Source organism: Epinephelus moara, chromosome 7 (assembly GCF_006386435.1).
Source record: "Epinephelus moara isolate mb chromosome 7, YSFRI_EMoa_1.0, whole genome shotgun sequence".
Taxonomy (NCBI): Eukaryota; Metazoa; Chordata; class Actinopteri; order Perciformes; family Serranidae; genus Epinephelus; species Epinephelus moara.
This window is the reverse complement of record NC_065512.1, coordinates 4,692,752-4,713,813: the sequence shown is the minus strand read 5'-3', so window position 1 is coordinate 4,713,813 and position 21,062 is coordinate 4,692,752. Positions and strand designations below refer to the sequence as shown.

Genomic DNA, 21,062 nt, shown 5'->3' with positions numbered 1-21,062 from the left:
AATGTTATTAGCACAAGCCTATGGCATTTTACATTGTATAAATTAGCCTAGTGGCTAGCGGAGATTTCCTCTGCTCATGGATAAATCACACAAGACTTAAAATGCTATTTTTGTAGAGGCTTTATTGTCTTCACAATTTATTGTTTCTTATCTGTGGAATTAAAGTAAATAAAAGCTTTGTTTCCACTGAGGGAAATGGTTTCAGTCACCGCAACGTGTAGTTACATTTTTGTGGAGGTGCACGTCAGGCTACAGCTTAGGGTACGCCGTTGATTCGATGCAGAAGAATAAATCCTGCTTAACCAGAAGTTTCAGCTGGTTACATCTGCAATCCTCACCACTAGATGCCACTAAATCCCCCTAAATTTGACACACTGGACCTTTAAATTACTTCTGTATGCGAGTAGTGTGCCTGTGTTTGGTCTCTTCTTGTGTATTCCAGTGAGCAGAGATGAAGCACACGCACTTGTCCGTGCATGAGACTTCATGACGGATGATTTCATACTCGAAGTAATAAAATTGAGCAGATACAGCAGACATTTTTTACTTCTGTCATTTAAGTTTTTATTCATTTTAGAAATAAAACATTGTGGAGTTTGTGGCTTCCCACCGCTCCGAAACAGTGAGGATGGGTCAAATGCAGAGGACGAAACTCCCCCGCAGAGATTTAATTTAACAAAACACAGAGATGACTCAGACAGAATGACAGCATCAAAACACGAAGAAGAAGAAGAAGAAGACATCATCAGTAATAACACGCAGACAAGAAAATTATGTCTTTTTGTCTCCAAAACAAAGGAAAAGACAAATTAAAGCACGTCTAATAAAAAGCCTACAGTTAAATGGAAGCGAGAAAATGTCTTTTGAATTTAGCTTATTTCAGTCACATTCAATATTTCTCATTAAAAATCAAAGTTATTTGCTCTTATACTGTAATGCTGGTTTTAATATATACTATGCAAATAAATTTAATCATTATTACTATTATTATTAAACTGTCTAACCACCGTGATCATCTTCTCTTCCACCTTCAGTGTTTGGATCCGTTCACTGTAGGTGTTTTGAAGCTCCTCAGTTGTTCCAGGAAGCCGGGGTTCGGGGAGGAGGCCGGTCGAGCCGATTTGACCAATGAGAGGGCAGCGTCAAAGGTCTGGCCTTCACATGACATCAGGTAGCCAATGACTATTGCTGGTGCCCGTGACACGCCAGCGTTGCAGTGGACCAGCACGACACCTTTCTGTTGGAGAAACAGAAAATGTTAAAGCTGCACTCATTGATTTCAGAAGAAAAGAGAAACTCTAACCTAACTAATTAACACATCACACAGACCATGGATGGATTAAGAGACCTGGATACAGCATTGGCAGCAGGACCCGCACATTCCTATCACTACTCAGTGATGCATGAAGCAAAAAAAGCTCTATTTCCAACACTCTCTTGTACTGAACCGACAACCCTCCAGTTCCCAACCCAAGTCCCTACGGACTGATTTACTGCTGCCCCTGAGTTACTGCCACTGCTACAATGATACCACAGAAGTTCGTGTGATGTGGAACAGATCTGTACATTAGTGAAGTCAGTGTCACTGGTACATGCTGCTGCCAGAGTTAAAAGATGTAGCAAATCAACTCTGACTGGCCACGTCTGAAAACAGATCAGCATCGGGCACAAGAGTCCTGTGAAACAGAGTCTGAGCTTTTCTGAGGTGCATTCATAAGTTGTTTTACTGTAAGTTGTAAGCTTGAAGGTTGTTTCTCATAGTGAAGGGGATACTGGAAACAGTAACATGCAGGTAGTGCAAGGACAGGAGACTGCCGGTCTAAATCAGCATCGCAATGGCAGGCTTACAGCCACAATCAACCTGGTCTCACTCCGAATTTGATGAAATCCGACACTTCGCCAGTGACTTGTGGTGTCAGACACCGACGAAACAAGGTATCCTTTAACATCAGCAAGATACACAGCCGGTCACCATTATAGTTAAAAAGTGTCTGGCGGTGTCAGGGGGAAATGCAGAGGGAACAAAAGTTAAGGCGGCGAAAGTTCAAGTAGAGCAGGCAGGAGAGGTGATAGAAGGGTCCAACAAACACCGACTTTCACCCAGGAGAGCGGTGTTTGTGTCCTGTAAGAGGTATGAAAGGTCTTCATATGTGAAGATTATCTCGCTGAACAAAACCTGTAAGTATCATAAACTTGTGTCAGCCACAGAGCTTATTTTCTGACATAATCCAAAATGCAATGCAAAAATCACATTCACTTTCTCTTCCGGGAACCAGCGCGATGCTAAACTTCCGGGTTTTGACGTCAGCCCTGGCACACTCTATATGTGACCAGGTTGGAGTGAGAATGTGTTGCCACACTTTGCATCCAGTGGGTCAGACTAAGTCTTCAACAACTCCTGAGAAAGTATCTTTCTCTTTAGCTGCTTAACGCTCCACATGTATGTTGACCTGCAAGATGTGTTTTACAGCTTGGTTTTGCTGGAAGTAAGAACAGTAAATGTCCGTATTATATATTGTCTATACATTCTATAGACTATATACAAATTTATAGGCTCCGTCACAGAGTTGTTGAGATCTTTATGAACACTTTTTGTACGTCTGCAACTTTGCAGATTTTGACAAAGAGGAACACCCACAATGCACTGGGTTTGGATGTGGATATGGCAGCAGAACTGCTCAAAATAAATAAAAAAAAGAAACAAAACATGGAAGGAGTTGGCAGGATGACATTTTCCTTTTGACTAAAAACACAGATAATGAGTCACTAACAGCAGCGTGTGTAGTTGTTTGTCTAATGAAGCTAGGACTTGACTTCAAATTAGTCCAACAGAACTGTTACTACTTATCAGCAGAGAGACACACACGCACACTCAGCCTCACACTTTACTGTGCACAAAAATGTCCAACCCTCCTGCCCGCCCACACTAAAGGGATGTCACAGGTGGCGTTTAATGTCTACGAGAGTCCAGTGCTGATTGGAACTAGGCCGATGAGAAGAAACTTGACCTTGACTTGCAGCGATGCTCTCTGAACATTAGGGGGCTCTACACACCAACAGAACAGAGTCAGCGTCAGCTGGTCGAGCTGAGCTGCACACCGCAACTACCTCCATCACCTCTATTAAGTTAATAGATGGCTTGTTTGTTTGTGTCCATTAGCTTCTCCATTACAGCCTCTCTTTTCCTTCTCATGGAAGGTTTACACGACAGCTGTGTCCCAGTTACCAGGCTGGGCCTCACAGTGCTGCAGCCTGAACTGAACTGGTATCAAACTTCTCATCTGAGGACAGAAAACAAAGGGCTTTACTTAAAGGGTCAAAGTCTTCCACCAAGACGGACTGTTAATAGATTCAAGGTTGGCATTTATTTTATTTTCACTACAAGTCATGATAATATGTGTACAAACCTGGACATTCAGGTAAAACCAGATCAAAATACTGTGTTATAAAAGAAACTCAAAGATAAAGCTTAAAGTTATGCATGATTAAGGGTGTGATTGCTTTCAGTGACAGGTAGGTACTGTCCATCGAAAAGTCGCTACAACATTGGATGGTACGTGACAATGGCATAACCCCAGATCCACAGAGTGTAGGCGTAGCCATAGCTGTTCTTATTTCAGTGTGTTTTCAGTTCATGAAATTTAATTGTAACATTTTGGTTGCCTAAAAAAGTCTTGGTTGTTTGGTTGATCTAAAAATGTTTTTGCTCGCAAAACTTGGCATCAGCACTTTCATCTTGGTCCCTTGTCACCGATCCTGTTTGTGATTTTCATGGACAGGATCTCGAGGCACAGCCAGGGGGGAGGACGGGGTCCGGTTTGGGGACCTTAGAATTGCATCTCTGCTTTTCGCAGATGATGTGGTTCTGTTGGCTTCATCCCACCATGACCTCCAGCATGCACTGGGGCGGTTTGCAGCCGAGTGTGAAGTGGTCAGGATGAAAGTCAGCACCTCTGGCCATGGCTCTCTGCCGGAAAACAGTGGATTGTCCCCTCTGGGTTGGGGAAGTTCCTGCCTCAACTATGGGAGTTTAGGTATCTCGGGGTCTTGTTCAGGAATGAGGGAAGAATGGAGCATGAGATGGATCTGCGGTTTGGTGCAGCTTCTGCAGTGATGCAGGTGCTGTGCCAGACCGTCGGGGTGAAGACGTAGCTGAGCCAAGCTGTTGATTTACTGGTCCATCTACGTCCCAACCCTCACCTATGGTCATGAGCTCTGGGTAGTGACCGAAAGAATGAGATCGCAGATACAAGCTGCTGAAATGAGTTTCCTTCGTGGGGTGTCTGGGCTCAGCCTTAGAGATAGGGGGAGGAGCTCGGACATCCGTAGGGAGCTCCGAGTAGAGCCGCTGCTCCTTCACGTCGAAAGGATCCTCCTGGGCGCCTCCTGTTAGAGGTGTTTCGGGCACATCGACTGGTAGGAGGCCCCGGGGAAGACCCAGAACACGCTGGAGGGATTATATCTCATCTGGCCTGGGAACACCTCGGGATCCCAGGAGAAGCTGGAAAGCATTGCTGGGGAGAGGGACGTGGGGTGCTGTGCTCAGCCTGCTGCCAAAAAATTTGGTTGAATAAATAAATAAATACTTAGGGTCACAAGTATTTGGTTGGGTTTTGGACCAAACTTTTGTCTTGAAAGAACCCAAAACTTCAGAACAATACCCACAAATGTGAGCAAAGCATGACTTGAAATTTGGGTTGAGTTGTTTGAGGTACAATTTCAGGACATTTTCACAAAACCGTAGCAGTAAATTGTGTTATTATAACTGTGGCACAAACACATTCAGCATGCCCACTAGTTTATGTATCTGTACTGTAGCCATGAACGTAGTCACATAATGCTGCTGTTGTCATGACAGCATCAATATGTGAGTGTCATTACCAGCCAGATGGCCTGCTGGGTAATCTGACCCTACTTTTCAAAGTAAAAGCATCAGTTTGATTATCAGGGCTGGAGTTACCCCATACACACACACAGAAACATATCATAATGAACACACACACTTCCTGTAATCATACACCCCTAATGACTGCCTAATGACTCGCCACGCATGCGTGTGTGTGTCTGTGTGTGTGTGTGTGTGGTGTCATGTTAAGGTGAGCTGCAGGCTTCGCCGCTAAAAGCTTGTATGACACTGAGATCTGATCTGTGTGCAGATTTAATAAAACATGAACAAAACTAAGCATCTATTATTTAAAAGAGAGGAGAGGAGAGAAGGAGAGGAGATGTCCAAACATGTGTCACATGTCAACCCTCATTTTAAGGCCCTTACATCTGTCTCCTTCTTCCCATAATCCTTTGGCCTCATGGGATTGCTTCCTGTTGTTGGACTTGATCCGGTCATTTGGTTTCACCTGAGCTGCAGCAGCTCTCACCTCCTTTATTTAGTTAGTTTCCAGTACTTTAAAGTTCCTGTCTCTTCTTACTCGTGTTAACAACAATATTAAAGCCGGTCAGATTCTCTTTTCAGTAATGATCGTCCACAGTGAAGTGAAACGTGCGACAGCAACACGAGAGATCGGCTTGGAGATGGGAACGTTTTTTTCTGCAGGGTGAGATGTCTCTCACTGTGTTTGCAGACAGGATGTATGAAGAGGATTCATGTTCTGTTGTAAGTTAACAGCAGAGCTTAGACAGTCAAGGCCAATCGCTGAAAGTCAGTTTTTAAAGTGATTAATGTTTAATATCATCTTAAGGGAGAAAAAAAAGCCAAAACACTTTCACAACACAATTCAAGCTCCTTTAATGTGAGGCTTTGCTGCCTCCCTCTGTCTTATATCATTGTTCTCTGTCACTCTTTGGGTATTAGTGCAATGAATGAATGAATGAATGAATGAATAATAAATTGATTGATTTAATCTTAAGTGTTACCTCAGCGCGAGCCTGCTGGATGAAGTCACAACAGTCCTGCAGGTAAAGCAGCACATCAGTGTCGGGATGATCCAGAATACTGACGGTCTTATAGATGAACAGATCAGGAAACACATTTTCCACCCCGAAGGCCACGTTCAAGATGTGAGACACCTGAAGAGGAAGAGGGAGAGGAAGAGGAAGAGACTTCACTTTGATGTTCATAGCTGTATAGCAGTATCTTCATATTTCATCTCAGCTCTCCTCGCTCACTTTCCTTTCTTTCCTCCTTTCTTTTTATTTTCAGCCTTTTGACAAAATCATTAAAAGTCTGAAGCTACATCTACATTAGGCTGTCTGTATTCTGATACGCTGTTTTCATGTGAATAAAATCTGCATCCACGTTAGTCATTTTGAGTTTTCTATCCGCCATGAAATCATCATGAAAACAGCTATATCTCTTCTTCTTCACCCTCCTTCAGGACTGGGACCATCGGCTGAACAAACCATTATTTTATAATCATGACATCATCTGACAGATATGAACTGAACACTCACAGAGAAGGTCAGAGGCGTCTAAAGGTCATCCTCTTATCTTTGCTTCTAGTCATAGACTGTACAAAAAAATAATGGATGTAGCCACTGTAATGTCACCTATTGGTTTGTGGACTCCAATTTTGAAGCCTTAAGTTTGGCATTTTGGAGTCAATGTCTTGGGTTTTTATTAGCTAAAAGTGACCATATTTGGACGAGAGGGTGGAGCTGTGGTACCCTGGAAATCCTGAGTTCTCGTGAGAGCACAATTTGAATTTGCTCAGCGAGTCACTCTGGCAATCAGTAATGATGCTCATTCATCACCAATCACATCGGTGTATCTGATATAGGCGGGCCAGAGGCGAGCTAAACAGATGACGACAGCGCTGCGACGACGAAGTCCGGAATCAGTCAGTAAACATTGCAAGATGGCTACGGATGAACACCAGTTGTTTGAAACGGCTTTGGCCGCTACAATGAACGAGTTAGACTTGGCTTTTTCTCTAAAAGAGGAACAGAAGACGGCGCTCGAATCTTTCCTTTGCAAGAAGGACGTTTTTGCTGTTTTGCCGACCGGATACGGCAAGAGTCTAATCTACCAGTTAGCTCCGCTGGTAGCTAAGCTCTGGATACGTCACCCCGTGTATTGGTCTGATTGGTCGTAGTGTTATCCAATTGTGTGCAGTGATATTTTCAAATGCATGCTTGGTGCCGCCCCTTGAGTTGGGCCATTTGCATTACTCATAGCCAGACCCTAAATCTGTCTAGATTTGGGTCTGGATTTCCAGGCTAGAGCTGTGGAGGAGGGAGGGGTGGAGCAGTCAAAGCAGCCCACCCTTAATTATGCAAAACTTTAAGCCATGATGACATTTAAAAAGGTGAGTTATGTGTTATGTTAGTTTTTGCCCCTCTGTGTTCCACATGTTCTCATCCCAACTCATCAAACATCACCACTTTGTCAGTGGACTTTCATGTCTCCATGTGGCGTTCTACGTATCCTGGGTGCGTCTGTTGTTGACATGCATTGTGTCTTTTCAAAATATACTTCTGTTTTCACAGTTTCTGCTCACAACATTGGTAAAACACCTCTTATTTACTTATTTTCTTGTGCAACAAAAGCACGATGTTAAGTTTGACTTGACTCGCTCTCGGAGCCAGCCTCAAGTGGCCATTAGAGGAACTGCAGTTTTTGGCAGTTCTGCGTTGGCTTCATTTCTCAGTCCTGCAGGTTGCTGCTTTCTTACAGTACATCACTGTTTTAAATAAGTTCAGTTTCCCGCCAAAGTTTTAAGGTTTGCACTCACGCTTGAGAGGATATTTTTTTCTGTTTTGGGGGAGAAAAACTCTGTCAAGTCTGGACGAAGGGCTGAAGGATGAATTTACTAATTACACTAATTACAGTTTTTTTTGAAGATCCCTTTTTATCATTGTTTTTTTCCTTTATTCCTTCCTTCTAATTTCAATTTAGGATAAATATGATTTGAGTTTTTGCTGTGGGACTCCCATCATGCTTTGGGTCATGTAAACAACAAGTATAATGTCTCTGTGGAAACAGTGAGTTGGCTCATTAGCTCCACCCTGAGAGGTCTGTTTTAATTATCACCTGTATTTCTTCATATGTTGGTTAATCTGCTCCATGAATCAGGTTTATTTGGCTAAACAGACTCTTGAAATGAATCCCTGCTAAATTATGTATTTGACTCACAGTGATGTGAACACTGAATACATTTTAATTGGATTCACTTCTGTGCTTCTGTTTGGCTGCTTTTATCCAGATTAAAGGACTAAACCAGGGACGGGGGCTGCAAATTAGCATGAAATCTGTTGCATCCTTTTGTGACAGTGTTTACCTGTATGGTCCCTGTTAAATAAACAAATAAACAACTTCAGCCTGTGTCTGAGAGCTCATTAGTGCTCTGCAGAAACCAAAGCCACAGCTGATTAGTCTGTAGAAAGACGGTTGTGTTTTAGATCTGAAGGAAAAGAATCTCACCTTGTGTTTTCTCAGAGTGCCAAAGTCATGTGCAGCATCCTGAGAACCTACACACACACACACACACACACACACACACAGTGAATTACTGTCTTTGTTTGGCACAAGACGCTGTCCAGGGTGCTGAACCAAAACGTTAACCTGAGGAAAGGAGTTCCCTGCTGTGTGTATGCACGGCGTCTACCTCAGGTCACGGGGTCATTTATGGTCCAGCACTGAGCCCTGATGGGTCACCTGTCCCCGGGGCCTCCCCCACGTCTGCGCTCATGTTACCCTCTGCTCTGAGCTGACAGTAATCAGTGTTGGTGGACTGAAGGTGACTTCCAGGACAGAGCAGGGGAAGAGGTGGACCCATCCATCGACTGCAGCGGCTGCTACCTGGGCCGAGCCCCAAGGTTTTCAGTTAACCGTCAGTCGGCTGGTTAGCTAGTTAGTTTATGATTGTTGGCCTGATCGGAGTTATGATTTAGACGTCATGACAAACTGTACCGATTAGTTTTATGGGAACTAGAGCTGTGACATCACAGACACTTAGTGCAGTGTGCTCAAATATCTCCCCATCCACCACCTGTCTAACACAAATCAAATCAAAGATGTCTGAAGGTGGACTTTCTGATGTCGGGGGCAGTGACAGAACTCTGACAGTTGTTTATTGTGTTGTTCAGTCATTCTGTCATTATGTGTGGCACTGACTCACCCATCAGCAGGAAGGGCTTGATGACGCCGACCTGCAGGTCCCAGGAAGTGTCCGGGACGTATCCCACCACCTTCTCTGGGGGGACGGGGTCTTCAACCACAGTGATGGTTGAACCCTTCCAGGTCTCAATGATGCGACGGCCGCTCAGTGACGTGACCCGGGTGCACTGCTTCCTCAGTCGCGTCCGGGAGAAACTCTGGATCTCCTGAGTCAGGGACTGCATGACTAGACCTGACTAGACCTGACTGGACAGGGTTGGAGTGAACCTGCAAGATGAGTGAAAGGATGATATTTGGAGTAGATGTAACGATCCAGAGTGAGGCACACAGAAAATAACAGAGTAGGTGGAGTTAAATCTCAATTATATCTTAAAAAACATCTACAGCAATGTTAACATGCGTTTGTTCAGCAGGTATGTTTACCATATTCACCATCTTTAGCATCTTTAGCAAGCATCCCAGAAAAAATGTTGGTATTGTGTGTTTCTGGAAACCATGGCTACATTACATTTGCACATCATTATGTAGGCGATACGTTGAAACTTTACCTTTCAACAACACTGTGGTTAATGTGCAGTTAGGGTTAGGCACAAACACTACATGATTATGATTAAGAAAAAGATCATGTTTTGGCTTAAAACACCTGGTTTTAGGGGCTCAAAAAGCAGCGATGTCTCTGTAAAAAAACACTTTTCATGGCACTATCCAAGCTGGAAAAACAGCAAAGGGTGATGTAAGAGAGAGTAAAAAGCCACGGGACAGACAGAGATGGGACGCTAAAAAAACCACTCACTTTTGGTGCCTAAGAAGTCGCTGGAAATGCAGTGACAGTTAAAAAACATCATGTTTAGCGACTAAAAAGCCGCAGGAAACACAGCAAAGGCTTTAAAAAAAAAACACCTACATTTTGGTGCCAAAAAAGTTACTGGAAACGCAGTGACGGGTGCCAGAAAACACCCACATCTGGAGGCAAAAAAGCCACCAGAAAAACAACGAAAGGTTTCCAAATAAATACCCATGTTTGATGCCCTACAAGTCGTCCTACATTTGGTGCCTAAAATGTCGCTGGAAATACAGTGACAAGTGCCTTAAAAACACCCACATTTGAGGGCTAAAAAGCCACTGGGGAAAAAAGCAACAGGTTGCCAGATAAATACCAATGTTTGGTGACGGGTGCCGAAAAAATCATCCATGTTTGGTGCCTAAAAAGTTGCTGGAAATGCAGTGACAGATGCCTAAAAACACTTACATTTGGAGGCTAAAAAGCCACGGGGAAAATAGCGACAACTTGCCAAAGAACACCCATGTTGGGTGGCTAGAAATTCACTGAGAACGCAGTGACAAGTGCCCGAACAATACCCATGTTTGGGGGCTAAATATTTTGTTGTTCGAAGGTCTCAAACAGTGGTCTGCAGCCTGGCAGATGTCTCACCTAGGTGTCACACCATCCATCATCCCCTCCACCTCCTGATGACAAAGTCAGCTCATATGCTCACTTTAGAAATGCTGAAATGATACGTATGAAATGTGCAAATGTAATGTAGTCGTGGTTTGCAGATATGTAGAATGCCAACAATTTTTCCTGTGGCGACTGGGCTGTAGTTTGCTAACATTTGGTACAGCTAAGGCTGATGGGAATGTAGTTTTTGGTTATTTAGTCATATAGCAAAGCTTTGGATTTCCAACAGCAGGTCAAAGTTTTTACTGATCCAGTTTAAGATCTTAACATCGACTGAACCACAAGCTTTGCAGTTGTGGTTCTAGATTAAATATCTGAATTACTGTATGGATGTCCTTGAAATGTTTAGACATTCATGTTCCCTTCAGGATGTACTGTAATAAATTTGGTGATCCTCTGACTTTTCATCTAGCGCCATCGTCAGGTCAACACGTTAGTGTGCACAGTACTTTGGCTGTGACATGTTCTGGTGCAGCCTCAGCTGTACTTTGTGTTTAGTGCTAATTGGCAAATGTTAGCATTGTTAATGAGAGCATGTGAGCACTTGTCCTGTCCAGCCTGCTGCACATGGTTGAGATTGTCTTTAATGTGGATAAGATGGACAGTCACATAGATTAGGACATTCACTGTTCATTCACCTCATAAAATAAGCACAGAAATAAGTCTATGAATGTTATATACTGTATGTATAATGTATAATATACTGTATGAGATAAAAACCTGTTTCTTCAGATGTTCAGCGTTGGCCCGGCTCGGCTCAGAATGGCTCTGATTCAGCTGATAGTCCAGTTTAAACAGAAACTGCAGCAGAGAGGTGATCCAGGTCAGTTTCCAGAAAAGAAACACACTTTGTCCTTCATCATCATCATCTGTTCCAGAGTAGAAAAAAAAACACTCTGATCTGATTCAGTGAGACACCAGGTCTGGTCCTAGTGCTCACTAAACCTGGTCCACATTAGACCAGGTCCAGAAACAAATCCAGTCTCAGTAGCTGTGGTCCTGCAGTCTGTCTGTCCCACCTGAGTTAATCTGTGAACTGGGCCGACTCTGCAGGAGGTGACACTGAACTGCTGCTGCTGGGTAACATGAAACCTGTTGTCTGTCTGTCTGTCTGTCTGTCTGACACCAGTGCTCTCTAACAGAGACACATCTACACAAGAACATAAAATAACAGACCTACACCGAAGTCAGTTCTATTAAAAAATGATTTTAATAATATGAAAAATAAACCACGTCATGTGTTTTGTTTTCAGTTTCTTTTATTGCATTTAAAAAACTCACAAACACACCAAACAAAACAACAAAGAATGTATAAAAATGGGATTAAATTATAAAATAATAACAGTAATCTCAAGCTAAAAAGGTTCAAATGTGAACAGGTCGGTCTGCAGAGGTGTTGTTTCCAGTGTGATCCACAAGAGGGAGCCACATCTCTGCTTTTATGAGCTGCTACAGCCTTCAGGTCAGTAAGAACTGCAGCTGATGATGCTGACAAAACTAATGCATTTACTCTGAAACAGCATTCATTTAATAATTACATTCATTTTAATAAAAACATATGTGTGTTTGTGTTGGACTTATCGAACCCAACTGTCCTTCATTTAGAACTACAGTTAATCCTGGTGTTTAGTTTTTAAGGAGGAACACGTAACCCCAATTTTCTTACAGACCAGTGTGAGCATATGCACTGTTTAAATATATCACAATAATTATCAAATATCTTTCCAAAGTGAGTAATTTTGTGTCATTTTCATACCTAACTTGTTTGGTGTGGTTTAGTTAGACTGTGCTGCATTTGTTGCCTGAAAAAGAGACTCTCAGTTCGTTTCCAAGTGGACTTTGGCATCGTTCGTTTGGTGTGAAAGCAACTACGACCAAAGGAATCTTGGGAGTCTGGTTTGACAGTCAGTTTTGAGCACCACCTCACAAAGCTTTCATCATCTTAGGAATATTTCAAAAGCACGATCCATTTAACTTTTACAGACACAGAGACCATTTAGCACACCTTCATCTCTTCACACCTGAGATCACTGCAGCAGCCTCTTTTCCCACCTGAATCAAAAATCTATTAATCGACTCCAGACTGGACAGAATTCAGCTGCCATGAGTGTGTTAGAAGAGATTTTAAGATTTTGCTGATTACTGTTAATGGTCTCTCTCACAGCTATATCTCTAAACTCTTAGTGACGAACATGCCAGGACGTACTTTGAGGTCCTTGGGCAGCAGAGGTCTTTTGTCTGTTCCAGAGGCCCGGCTGAAAACTAAAGGGGACAGAGTGTTTGCTGTCAGGGCCCCGAGGCTCTGGAACAATCTGCCCGAGGAAATCAGGTCAACTGAGTCAGTGACTGCTTTTAAGTCCCTTCTTTTATTGGAGAGCCTTTCCTGATTTTACTTGAGTTTTAAATTCATTTAAACTCTAAACACTATGCACCAAAGTGTTTTTATCAGTTCTTTTAAAGGTTTTTGTTTTCATGTCTTGCCTGGTTAAATTTAACTTCAGATGTGGTCGAACAACACGTCATAAAACCTTTAAAGTTTTAAGAAGAACTTGAAGCTGCTAGTGGAATAACATATGATTCTGTCAGCAGTTGAGTTGCATTGTGGGTAATGTATGCATCAGGTTGTGACAAAGAGGAAGACAGTGAGGAATAAACTGTCCATCGTGGATCCAACAATGTTAAACGCTGAATCGTTGGAGACTCCTCTAATATTTAATATGACCTTTTCCTGCAGCTCCGCCCTCAGGACAAACTGCAGCTCCGCTTCAAAGCTCTGTAGCAAAATCTGTAATTGTTGTAGATTACTTTCAGTCCTGTGCATTACCGTGTGTGTGTGTGTGTGTGTGTGTGTGTGTGTGTGTGTGTGTGTGTGTGGACAGCTGCAGTCTTATTTATGTTGGAAAAGGTTCTGGTAGTTTCCAAGAATATTTCCACATACAGAGAGAGAAACAGTTTTCTGGCTGAAATTGGACCCTTTTCATTCCCCGCAACACACACACACACACACACACACACACACACACATGCGAGCGCACACACACATACAGAGGTCAGGTTTCTGCAGAAGTTTGTTTTGCATCTCAAAGAGGAAACAAGGAAACAAGGAGAGGTACGAAGGAGAAAAGAGGAGAGGAAACAAGAAGATGAAGCAATGAGAAAAGAGGTAAGGGAAGGAAACAAAGGGAGGAAAGAAGAGGAGAGGAAAGGAGAATAAAGGAATGGAGACAAGGAAAGGAACCAATGGCAGGAAAGACGAGGAGAGGAAAGGAGAATAAAGGAGAGGAGAAAAGGAATGGGGAGATGGGGAAAGAAAGGGAAAAGAAACACGAAGAGGGCAAAATGAAAAACGAGGAGAGCAAAGAAGGAGATACAAGGAGAGGGGAGGAGAGGAAAGACAGGGAAAGGAAACAAGGAGAGGAAACATTGAGTAAAGAGGAAAGGAAAGGAAAGGAAAGGAAAGGAAAGGAAAGGAAAGGAAAGGAAAAAAGAGGAAAGATAACAATGATAAAAGAGGAAAGGAAATAATAAGAAAGGGGAGGAGATGAAATAGTGAAAAGAGGAGAGGAGACAAAGAGAGGAAAGAAGTGGAAAAGAAGAGGAGGAAACTGAGGAGAATGGAGAGGGGAGCAAAAGGAGACAGGAGAGAGGAGACAAGGAGAGGAGATGAGAGGAAAGAAAGGGAAAGGAAACAAGAAGAAAAACAATGAGAAAAGAGGAAGGAAAGGAAACAATGAGAAGAAAGGAGAGGAGACAAGGAGAGAAGAGGAAAGGAAACGAACTGAGGAGAGGAGGTTGCACTAAATTGTGTGTTCACTTTGTATGTGTGTGTGTGTGTGTGTGTGTGTGTCAGTGATAAGACTCTCCTGCCAAATGTGAACAGTTTTTATGTCAGAAACACAAACACACTTGAGGAGATGAAATCATGAGAACTGAGAGAGAGGAGGAAAGAGGGAAGGAGTGAAGGAAGGATGGAAGGGAAAAGTGCTGACTCAGTTCTCTGCATGTTGATCCATGAGTCAGAAAACCCGGAGAGACCTGCGTGTGTGCGTGTGTGTGTGTGTGTGTGTGTGTGTGATAGCAGTAATGGTTCTCAGATGTTGGAGGAGCTTCCCATGTTAGGGTTGAGTTACAGCCAACACACACACACACACACACACACACACACACACACAGTTTGCAGCGTCATATTCAGCTTTAATGGACCAATAACGGAGCTGTTAAGGCAGCGAGCCTGCCGGGGTCAAAGGTCATCAGTTACATCACTATCGGTCACTTCACTGGTCAACAGGAGTTTAAGGAGTTAGTTAAGTTAAGATGTAACTGTTGATACTTCGATTACTTAACTGTGTTGGGTTGCCAAAGTTATGGGACAGCAGTGTTCCTGTGAGGCATGCTGGGAGATGTAGTCTTCCTCATAACATCACTGCAGATAAAGTAAATAAAAGTAAAATAAAGTAAAGTAAATAAATAACTGGGCCTCAGTCTGATGCAGTGATGCAGGCTCTGGTTTCAGGCTTTAGAAAATCTAATCCCTGACGGGAGACTTTGGCCAATCACAGGTAATTTCAGAGAGAGGGGCATTCCTATTGGCTGCTCTACAAATACAGATGTGCATGAACGTTCCTTCAGATGGTACAAGCCTGATTCAAATGCAGAGAGTCCTGCAGAGAAAGTTGTTAATCCAGAATTGGCAACAACTGCCTACACTGCAAAGCAACCCAAGAAAGGAAGATGGGCTCATCAAAGAGAGTCTGACAAAAAAACAAAACATGTCAGCATCAGCAAAGTGTTTCAGAGATTGAGAGAAAATGTTGCTAATAGTTTAGCCCTCCGCTAAAAAAGAGCTCACGGCTGCAGCCTCATGTAGATAAACTTAGCTAGAGCCTCAAATCACAGTGTGTCCTCCGCCTCACTCTCCCCGGCATTACAGACCACCTCGCCAGGAGGAGAGCAGCAGCCGCAGCAAGTCAAATCCTGCCAGTGCAAACTTTAACTCTGACAGCCTGGACAGCGCCAACTCCCTGCTGGATCAGCAAACTTTCTGTTGCTGCTGTTACACAGGTTAGACACAACACTGCTGCTGCGACACCCAGTGGTGAGGGAACTTTGCACTGACCACTGCCTTTTTTTTGCCTTTTCCAGAAACTGCATACACAAGAGACACAAAATGACTACGAAGAGATGCAAAAGAACTGCAAAGAGACACAAAATAACCACAAAAATGACAACAAAGCAACACAAAACCTCCAGAAAATACACAAAATGACATAAAATTACATCAAAGATGTACAAACGATTACCAAAACATACAAAACAACCACTAGGAGACATAAAATGACTACAAAGCAACTACTACAAAAAGATGCAAACCCACACAGAGTCTGTGTGTCTTCCTCCTGTGTAGCAGAGGTGGTGGGGCCCTTTGCATATCTGTGCCCAGGGGTCCACTGTCTCATGATCCACCCATGAGAGCAGTAGAAGTATAAAGTAACATAAAGTGGAAATAAAATGAGCAGGTTTGAAACTGTCTGTTTTAATAATGTGATGTTATATATGAATAAATCAGTCACAGGAGACATTTTACTGCAGAAGTAAGACTTTGATACTTTATGAGCTGCAGTACTTTTACTTTAGATACTTTATGAGCTGCAGTACTTTTACTTTTGATACTTTATGAACTGCAGTACTTTTACTTTTGATACTTTATGAGCTGCAGTACTTTTACTTTTGATACTTTATGAACTGCAGTACTTTTACTTTTGATACTTTATGAGCTGCAGTACTTTTCCTTTAGATACTTGAGGTACATGAGCTGCAGTACTCTTATTTTTGATACTTTATTAGCTGCAGTACTTTTACTTTTGATACTTTATGAGCTGCGGTACTTTTACTTTGGATACTTTATGAGCTGCGGTACTTTTACTTTGGATACTTTATGAGCTGCAGTACTTGTACCTCAGTAAATGATGTGACCACTGATTCCATGAGCTGTAATGACACACACATCTATGAGCTTTTAACGGATTTACTGGTGTTGACTTTTCATCTAAAAGGAATCTATCTTTTAGCATGGAGGATAAGAAATGAGGAGGAGAGGGAGGGAAGAGGAAAGAAGAAGAAGAAGAGGAGAGCTGAAGGGAGCAGAGGAGGGGAGTCGTAGAGAAGGAGGGATAGAGGAAGAGGAGGAGGTGAAAGCCTGAATAAAGCAGCTCCTCCCGCTTCCTCGAGCTGCCCGCAGACCGGACAGCAGCAGCAGCAGCAGCAGCAGCAAAGCTCCAATCAGCAGGAAAATCACGTCCTTCTTTGGATTTAACTCTCCGTGAGTGACCGACACTTCACCGGAGCACCGACAGTGTCCCCTCTGTGAACCGACCACCGTCATGCTGTCCCCGGGACTCTCCGTGTCTCTGCTGGCCGTGTCCTGCGCCCTGTGGCCGGCTGCGGTCCGGGCAGCGTCCTGTGAGTCGGTGCGGATCCCGCTGTGCCGGTCCATGCCGTGGAACATGACCAAGATGCCGAACCACCTCCACCACAGCACGCAGGACAACGCGGTGCTGGCCATCGAGCAGTTTGAAGGGCTGCTGGGTGAGTTACACTAATTACTGATTACACCCACAATTAATTCTTTAATGGACCCAGGGCTTAATTAACTGACGGAGTGGCTCCTGTGCAGACACACAAAGTTCAGCTCACACTCTTTTTACACTTCATCATAGTTCATGTTGTCATTTTATTTTATATTTATTTATTTACCAGTTCTCCTCTGGGCACAGTGTGCAGCCTGAAGTTCATGTTACACTTTTTCAGGATCTTTTTGGTCAGACAATTTACATTTATTTATTTATTCATGTAGGTTTTTTAGTAATTTATTGTTTTTGTTTTTGTTTTGTTTTTGCTGGCAAATTGTCTTTTTAAATCGTTAAATTAATTACATATTTGTGATTTTTTAAAAAGAAAAAAAATGCTTAATACGGGAATTTTATGTTTAAAAAAAAGTCGTGACTCGTGACCAATTAAAGGTCTTATTATTATTTTGGGGCTGAAATGATTAATTGATTAATTTATTATTCAGTTAATGAGAAAATAAATTATCATCAAAAATTGATGTATTTTTATTTTTAATTTTATTTTTTGCAAAAAAGACAACACCTCAGGCTTCAGCCTCTCATTTGTGAATATTTGTATTTTTATTTTATTTTTTGGACAAAAAAAAAAGTTTTTTTTTAATTTGTCAACTTGGATGGGAAATTATGATGAGCATATGTAATATTTTTTAATGATTTGAACAAATGATGAATTGATTACACACAAAAATACTAATGCAGATTCTTGGATAATAAAGGTAATCTTCAGTTGCAGCCCTAAATTATTTTATGAACTAATTAAATTAACCTAAACGGTAGCGTGATTAGGACAAAGACTAGCTACTGATGATATATGTTTTTTTAAAAATTCAAAACTTTGATGAACATAATCATAAAAAAATATATTTTATGGTAAGAAGACTTCAAAGTGGTTTCAGAGGGTAAAGATAATAAAGTTCTCACTAACTAATGGACAGATTAAATAGTTTAATTGGCAGCTGTCACTGTCACACAGCCTCAAATATCATCATCATCCAGATTTAATGAGCTGAAGACACAAATCAATAAAATAAAATCGGCACATTATGAAAATAGATTAGAGAGTAGAATAGAGGGTTTGTTTTTCTGCATTTATTTATTTATTTTATTTGTCTTTAGGAAATTGTGACGGCAGTTCTGACAATTTATCAACTAAACAATTAATTTACAGCACAGCCGGCAGATTACAGTAGCAATCCTACCTTATATGTCTGTGTTTCTTTAGAGTAAAAGAGAAAAAAAGGGTGAAAGACTTAAATGTAAAGGAGGAAGGAAAGGAGTAGTAGTACACCTGTACATCTCTGAGATGAGACGTTAAGTCAGTAAAAGCAAGATTTTTTAGGGGTGTAAAGTTACACTTTACGTGAGGAATTCCCACCAAATTGGATGACAAAACACGCGAGAAGTTTCTCGGGAAAAGACGCAAGAATACATCTGAGACAGGAGTTCTGTGCTCTAAAAATGGATGTCCGCAAAAAGCTACATCCTAAGTTGTTTGTTTGCTGATTTGCAATGCTAAACCAAGCCAGAAAAAAAACTCCTGCCAATATGTCCCTCGCCTCGTATCTTGTGCTCTCATTGGCTTTACGTCGTCGCCGCTGTCAATGCTGGTCAAAGCAAACTTCACACTACAGATAGGCTGACATATTTTTATTATCTGCATGTGTCTGCAACACATCGGCACATCTCTCCCTCTGTGTCTTGAAAATTCACACATCTCTCATCTCATCTGTGGCTTTTGCCGACGATCTCCAAGAGCTGTTAGTGAAATTGTGTTGTGTAAACTCGACTTATGTCTGCAGAACCTCTCAACATCACAGCAGTGTGTGCCAGGGCTGCCCCGTAATAGTCGACCGAACGTCAGTTGACCAGAAAAGTTATTAGTCGGTAAGATTTATTATTGCTTGATTGCTTAGTCGCAGAACAAACAAGTGAAAATCTTTTGAGCTGCGTCTTGTCAGAATAAATCCAAACCTATATGACTGGACCATGTGTGACTTTAATTTGAAAGGACAGACACAGGAAGTGTCCACGCTCAGCAGTCAGACAGGAGTCGGGTTCATTTCCAGGGCTGGTACCTGCGGTTATTCCACAGGCTAGTTAATAACATGTCGGGCAGGAAATCCAAAGTGTGGGATCATTTTGAGAAGGTGAAGGACGAACCCAAGGTGATATGTAAACTCATCTTCATTGGTCGACTACAAACATGACGTATCATCTGAAACATGGAAGTAGCTACATGCCCATTAGCCCACAGCGTCATTAACAGGCGGCTCGCTCAGTGTGTGACGTGCACTTGTAGATAAAATATAGGCCTATATTAATGAAGGTTCATTAGTACGGTTTTGTATTTCTCTGTAATGTAGCACAGTGTTAACAATGTTACTGATACTATTCTTTCTCACACCTTCAACTCAAACCACCAAAATATGTCATTTATAATTAAATTAATATCATTAAAATGCAGATGACTTGTCGACTAATGGACCGTAATGATGACTAGTGGTCGACTAGGATAATCCTTAGTCGGGGGGGGGCAGCCCTAGAGTGTGCTCAGTGGTACGTTTGAGGCAGAATCTCAGAGATATATATCTGAAAACCTGGACAAATAAAGCCAAAGCTATATATATTTATTTGGTTTGGGGTAAACTGAACTGTCACTTGACATGGCAGCTGCTCTGGCTTCTTCTTTCCTCTCCTGTTTAACATCTACAGGAGGAATGAAAGCGTTTGCAGAGCTGAATCTGGTCTGAACTCCTCTGACTGAGCAACAGGAAACCTTAAACCATCAGTTCACTCGGAGATCATGGAAACATTTTTGTGGAAACCATCATTCTGATTGAGTTTACTCAAGACGGAAAAAAAAACTTGGCTCCTGTAGGAGCAGTCAGTGATAAAGCAGCCGAATGTTGAAGAGTTGGTCAGAGTTACAGCCCTCTGTTGGTTTCTGGTTTGACTCGAGACGCTCAGGCCACGTATCTCTGCTGTGCAGCTCCTGGAAGAACATCGCACTCACTCAATTTAGTTAGAGGAAGAATGTTGAAAGTACAGAGCTCTGGTTGAAATTCGGAGTAATGGACGTCACCTGGACTAAACCAGAATCCCAGTAGTCTATCTCAGATGATTGAGTATCTGCAAAGTTATTAATGGGCTCATAATGTAGGACTCAGGTTGAATACTGGGAGTTGAGATCCTGGGAATTAATGAGTTTTTCTCTCCTCAAATGAAGCCAGGATAAATCACACACACACACAACGTAAATTATTGTTTTGAAGGGGCTTTATCGTCTTCACAATTTACTGTTTCTTATCTGTGAAATGAAAGTAAATAAAAGCTGTTTCCTCTGAGGGAAATGGTTTCAGCTTAGAAAAGTAAACAGGAGGTCTGCATCACCACAACATGCAGTTTCTGGGAAGGAGCACATCAGGCCACAGCGTAGGCCAGGGGTCGGCAACTATTACGATTTCTGACAAAAATGATTCCAAAAAAAAAAAAATCTGTCTGGAGCTGCAAAACATAGGTGAGCTTTATATGAAGGTAGCTCAGCGTTCATTAATATGTTTTATAGTCAGGTTCATTATGTTTAGATTTCAACTTTTGTGGGATTTTTTGGGGGATTTGCAAAACTATACATTTTTGGAAAGGTTATTGTATAAGGATTCAGAAAATCAATGTTTGCATTTGCCCAGATGTCTATATGGCGGCCATATTGGNNNTTTTGGAAAGGTTATTGTATAAGGATTCAGAAAATCAATGTTTGCATTTGCCCAGATGTCTATATGGCGGCCATATTGGAATGTACAAAATGGCCGCCGTAAAATGTATGTTTTGTAATATCTAGACTTCTAAATAAGTTGGAACATTGATTTTAACTGCTAAACCTACATTTTCAGGGTCAAGGAATCCA

At 42.1% G+C, this 21,062-nt stretch overlaps 2 protein-coding genes across 2 annotated transcripts in view; one reads left to right on the top strand and one right to left on the bottom strand.

Annotated features, from left to right (window-relative positions):
- Positions 1-277: 277 nt before the first annotated feature.
- dusp19a (dual specificity phosphatase 19a) lies at positions 278-11,556 on the bottom strand. The gene is made up of 5 exons (XM_050048934.1): positions 11,253-11,556; positions 9,075-9,340; positions 8,378-8,424; positions 5,872-6,024; positions 278-1,237 (listed from the first exon to the last, which is right to left on the bottom strand). Exons 2-5 carry the CDS (start codon positions 9,295-9,297, stop codon positions 1,031-1,033), a joined length of 630 nt encoding a protein of 209 aa, XP_049904891.1. The 5' UTR covers positions 9,298-9,340; positions 11,253-11,556; the 3' UTR covers positions 278-1,030.
- A 5,180-nt stretch (positions 11,557-16,736) lies between these two features.
- Positions 16,737-21,062, top strand: part of frzb (frizzled related protein) — a 22,947-nt gene continuing 18,621 nt past the window's right edge. Inside the window, exon 1 of the mRNA XM_050048445.1 lies at positions 16,737-17,117. Within this exon, the coding sequence (XP_049904402.1) occupies positions 16,913-17,117 (205 nt within the window). The 5' untranslated portion in view covers positions 16,737-16,912. The remainder of the gene's footprint in view (positions 17,118-21,062) is intronic.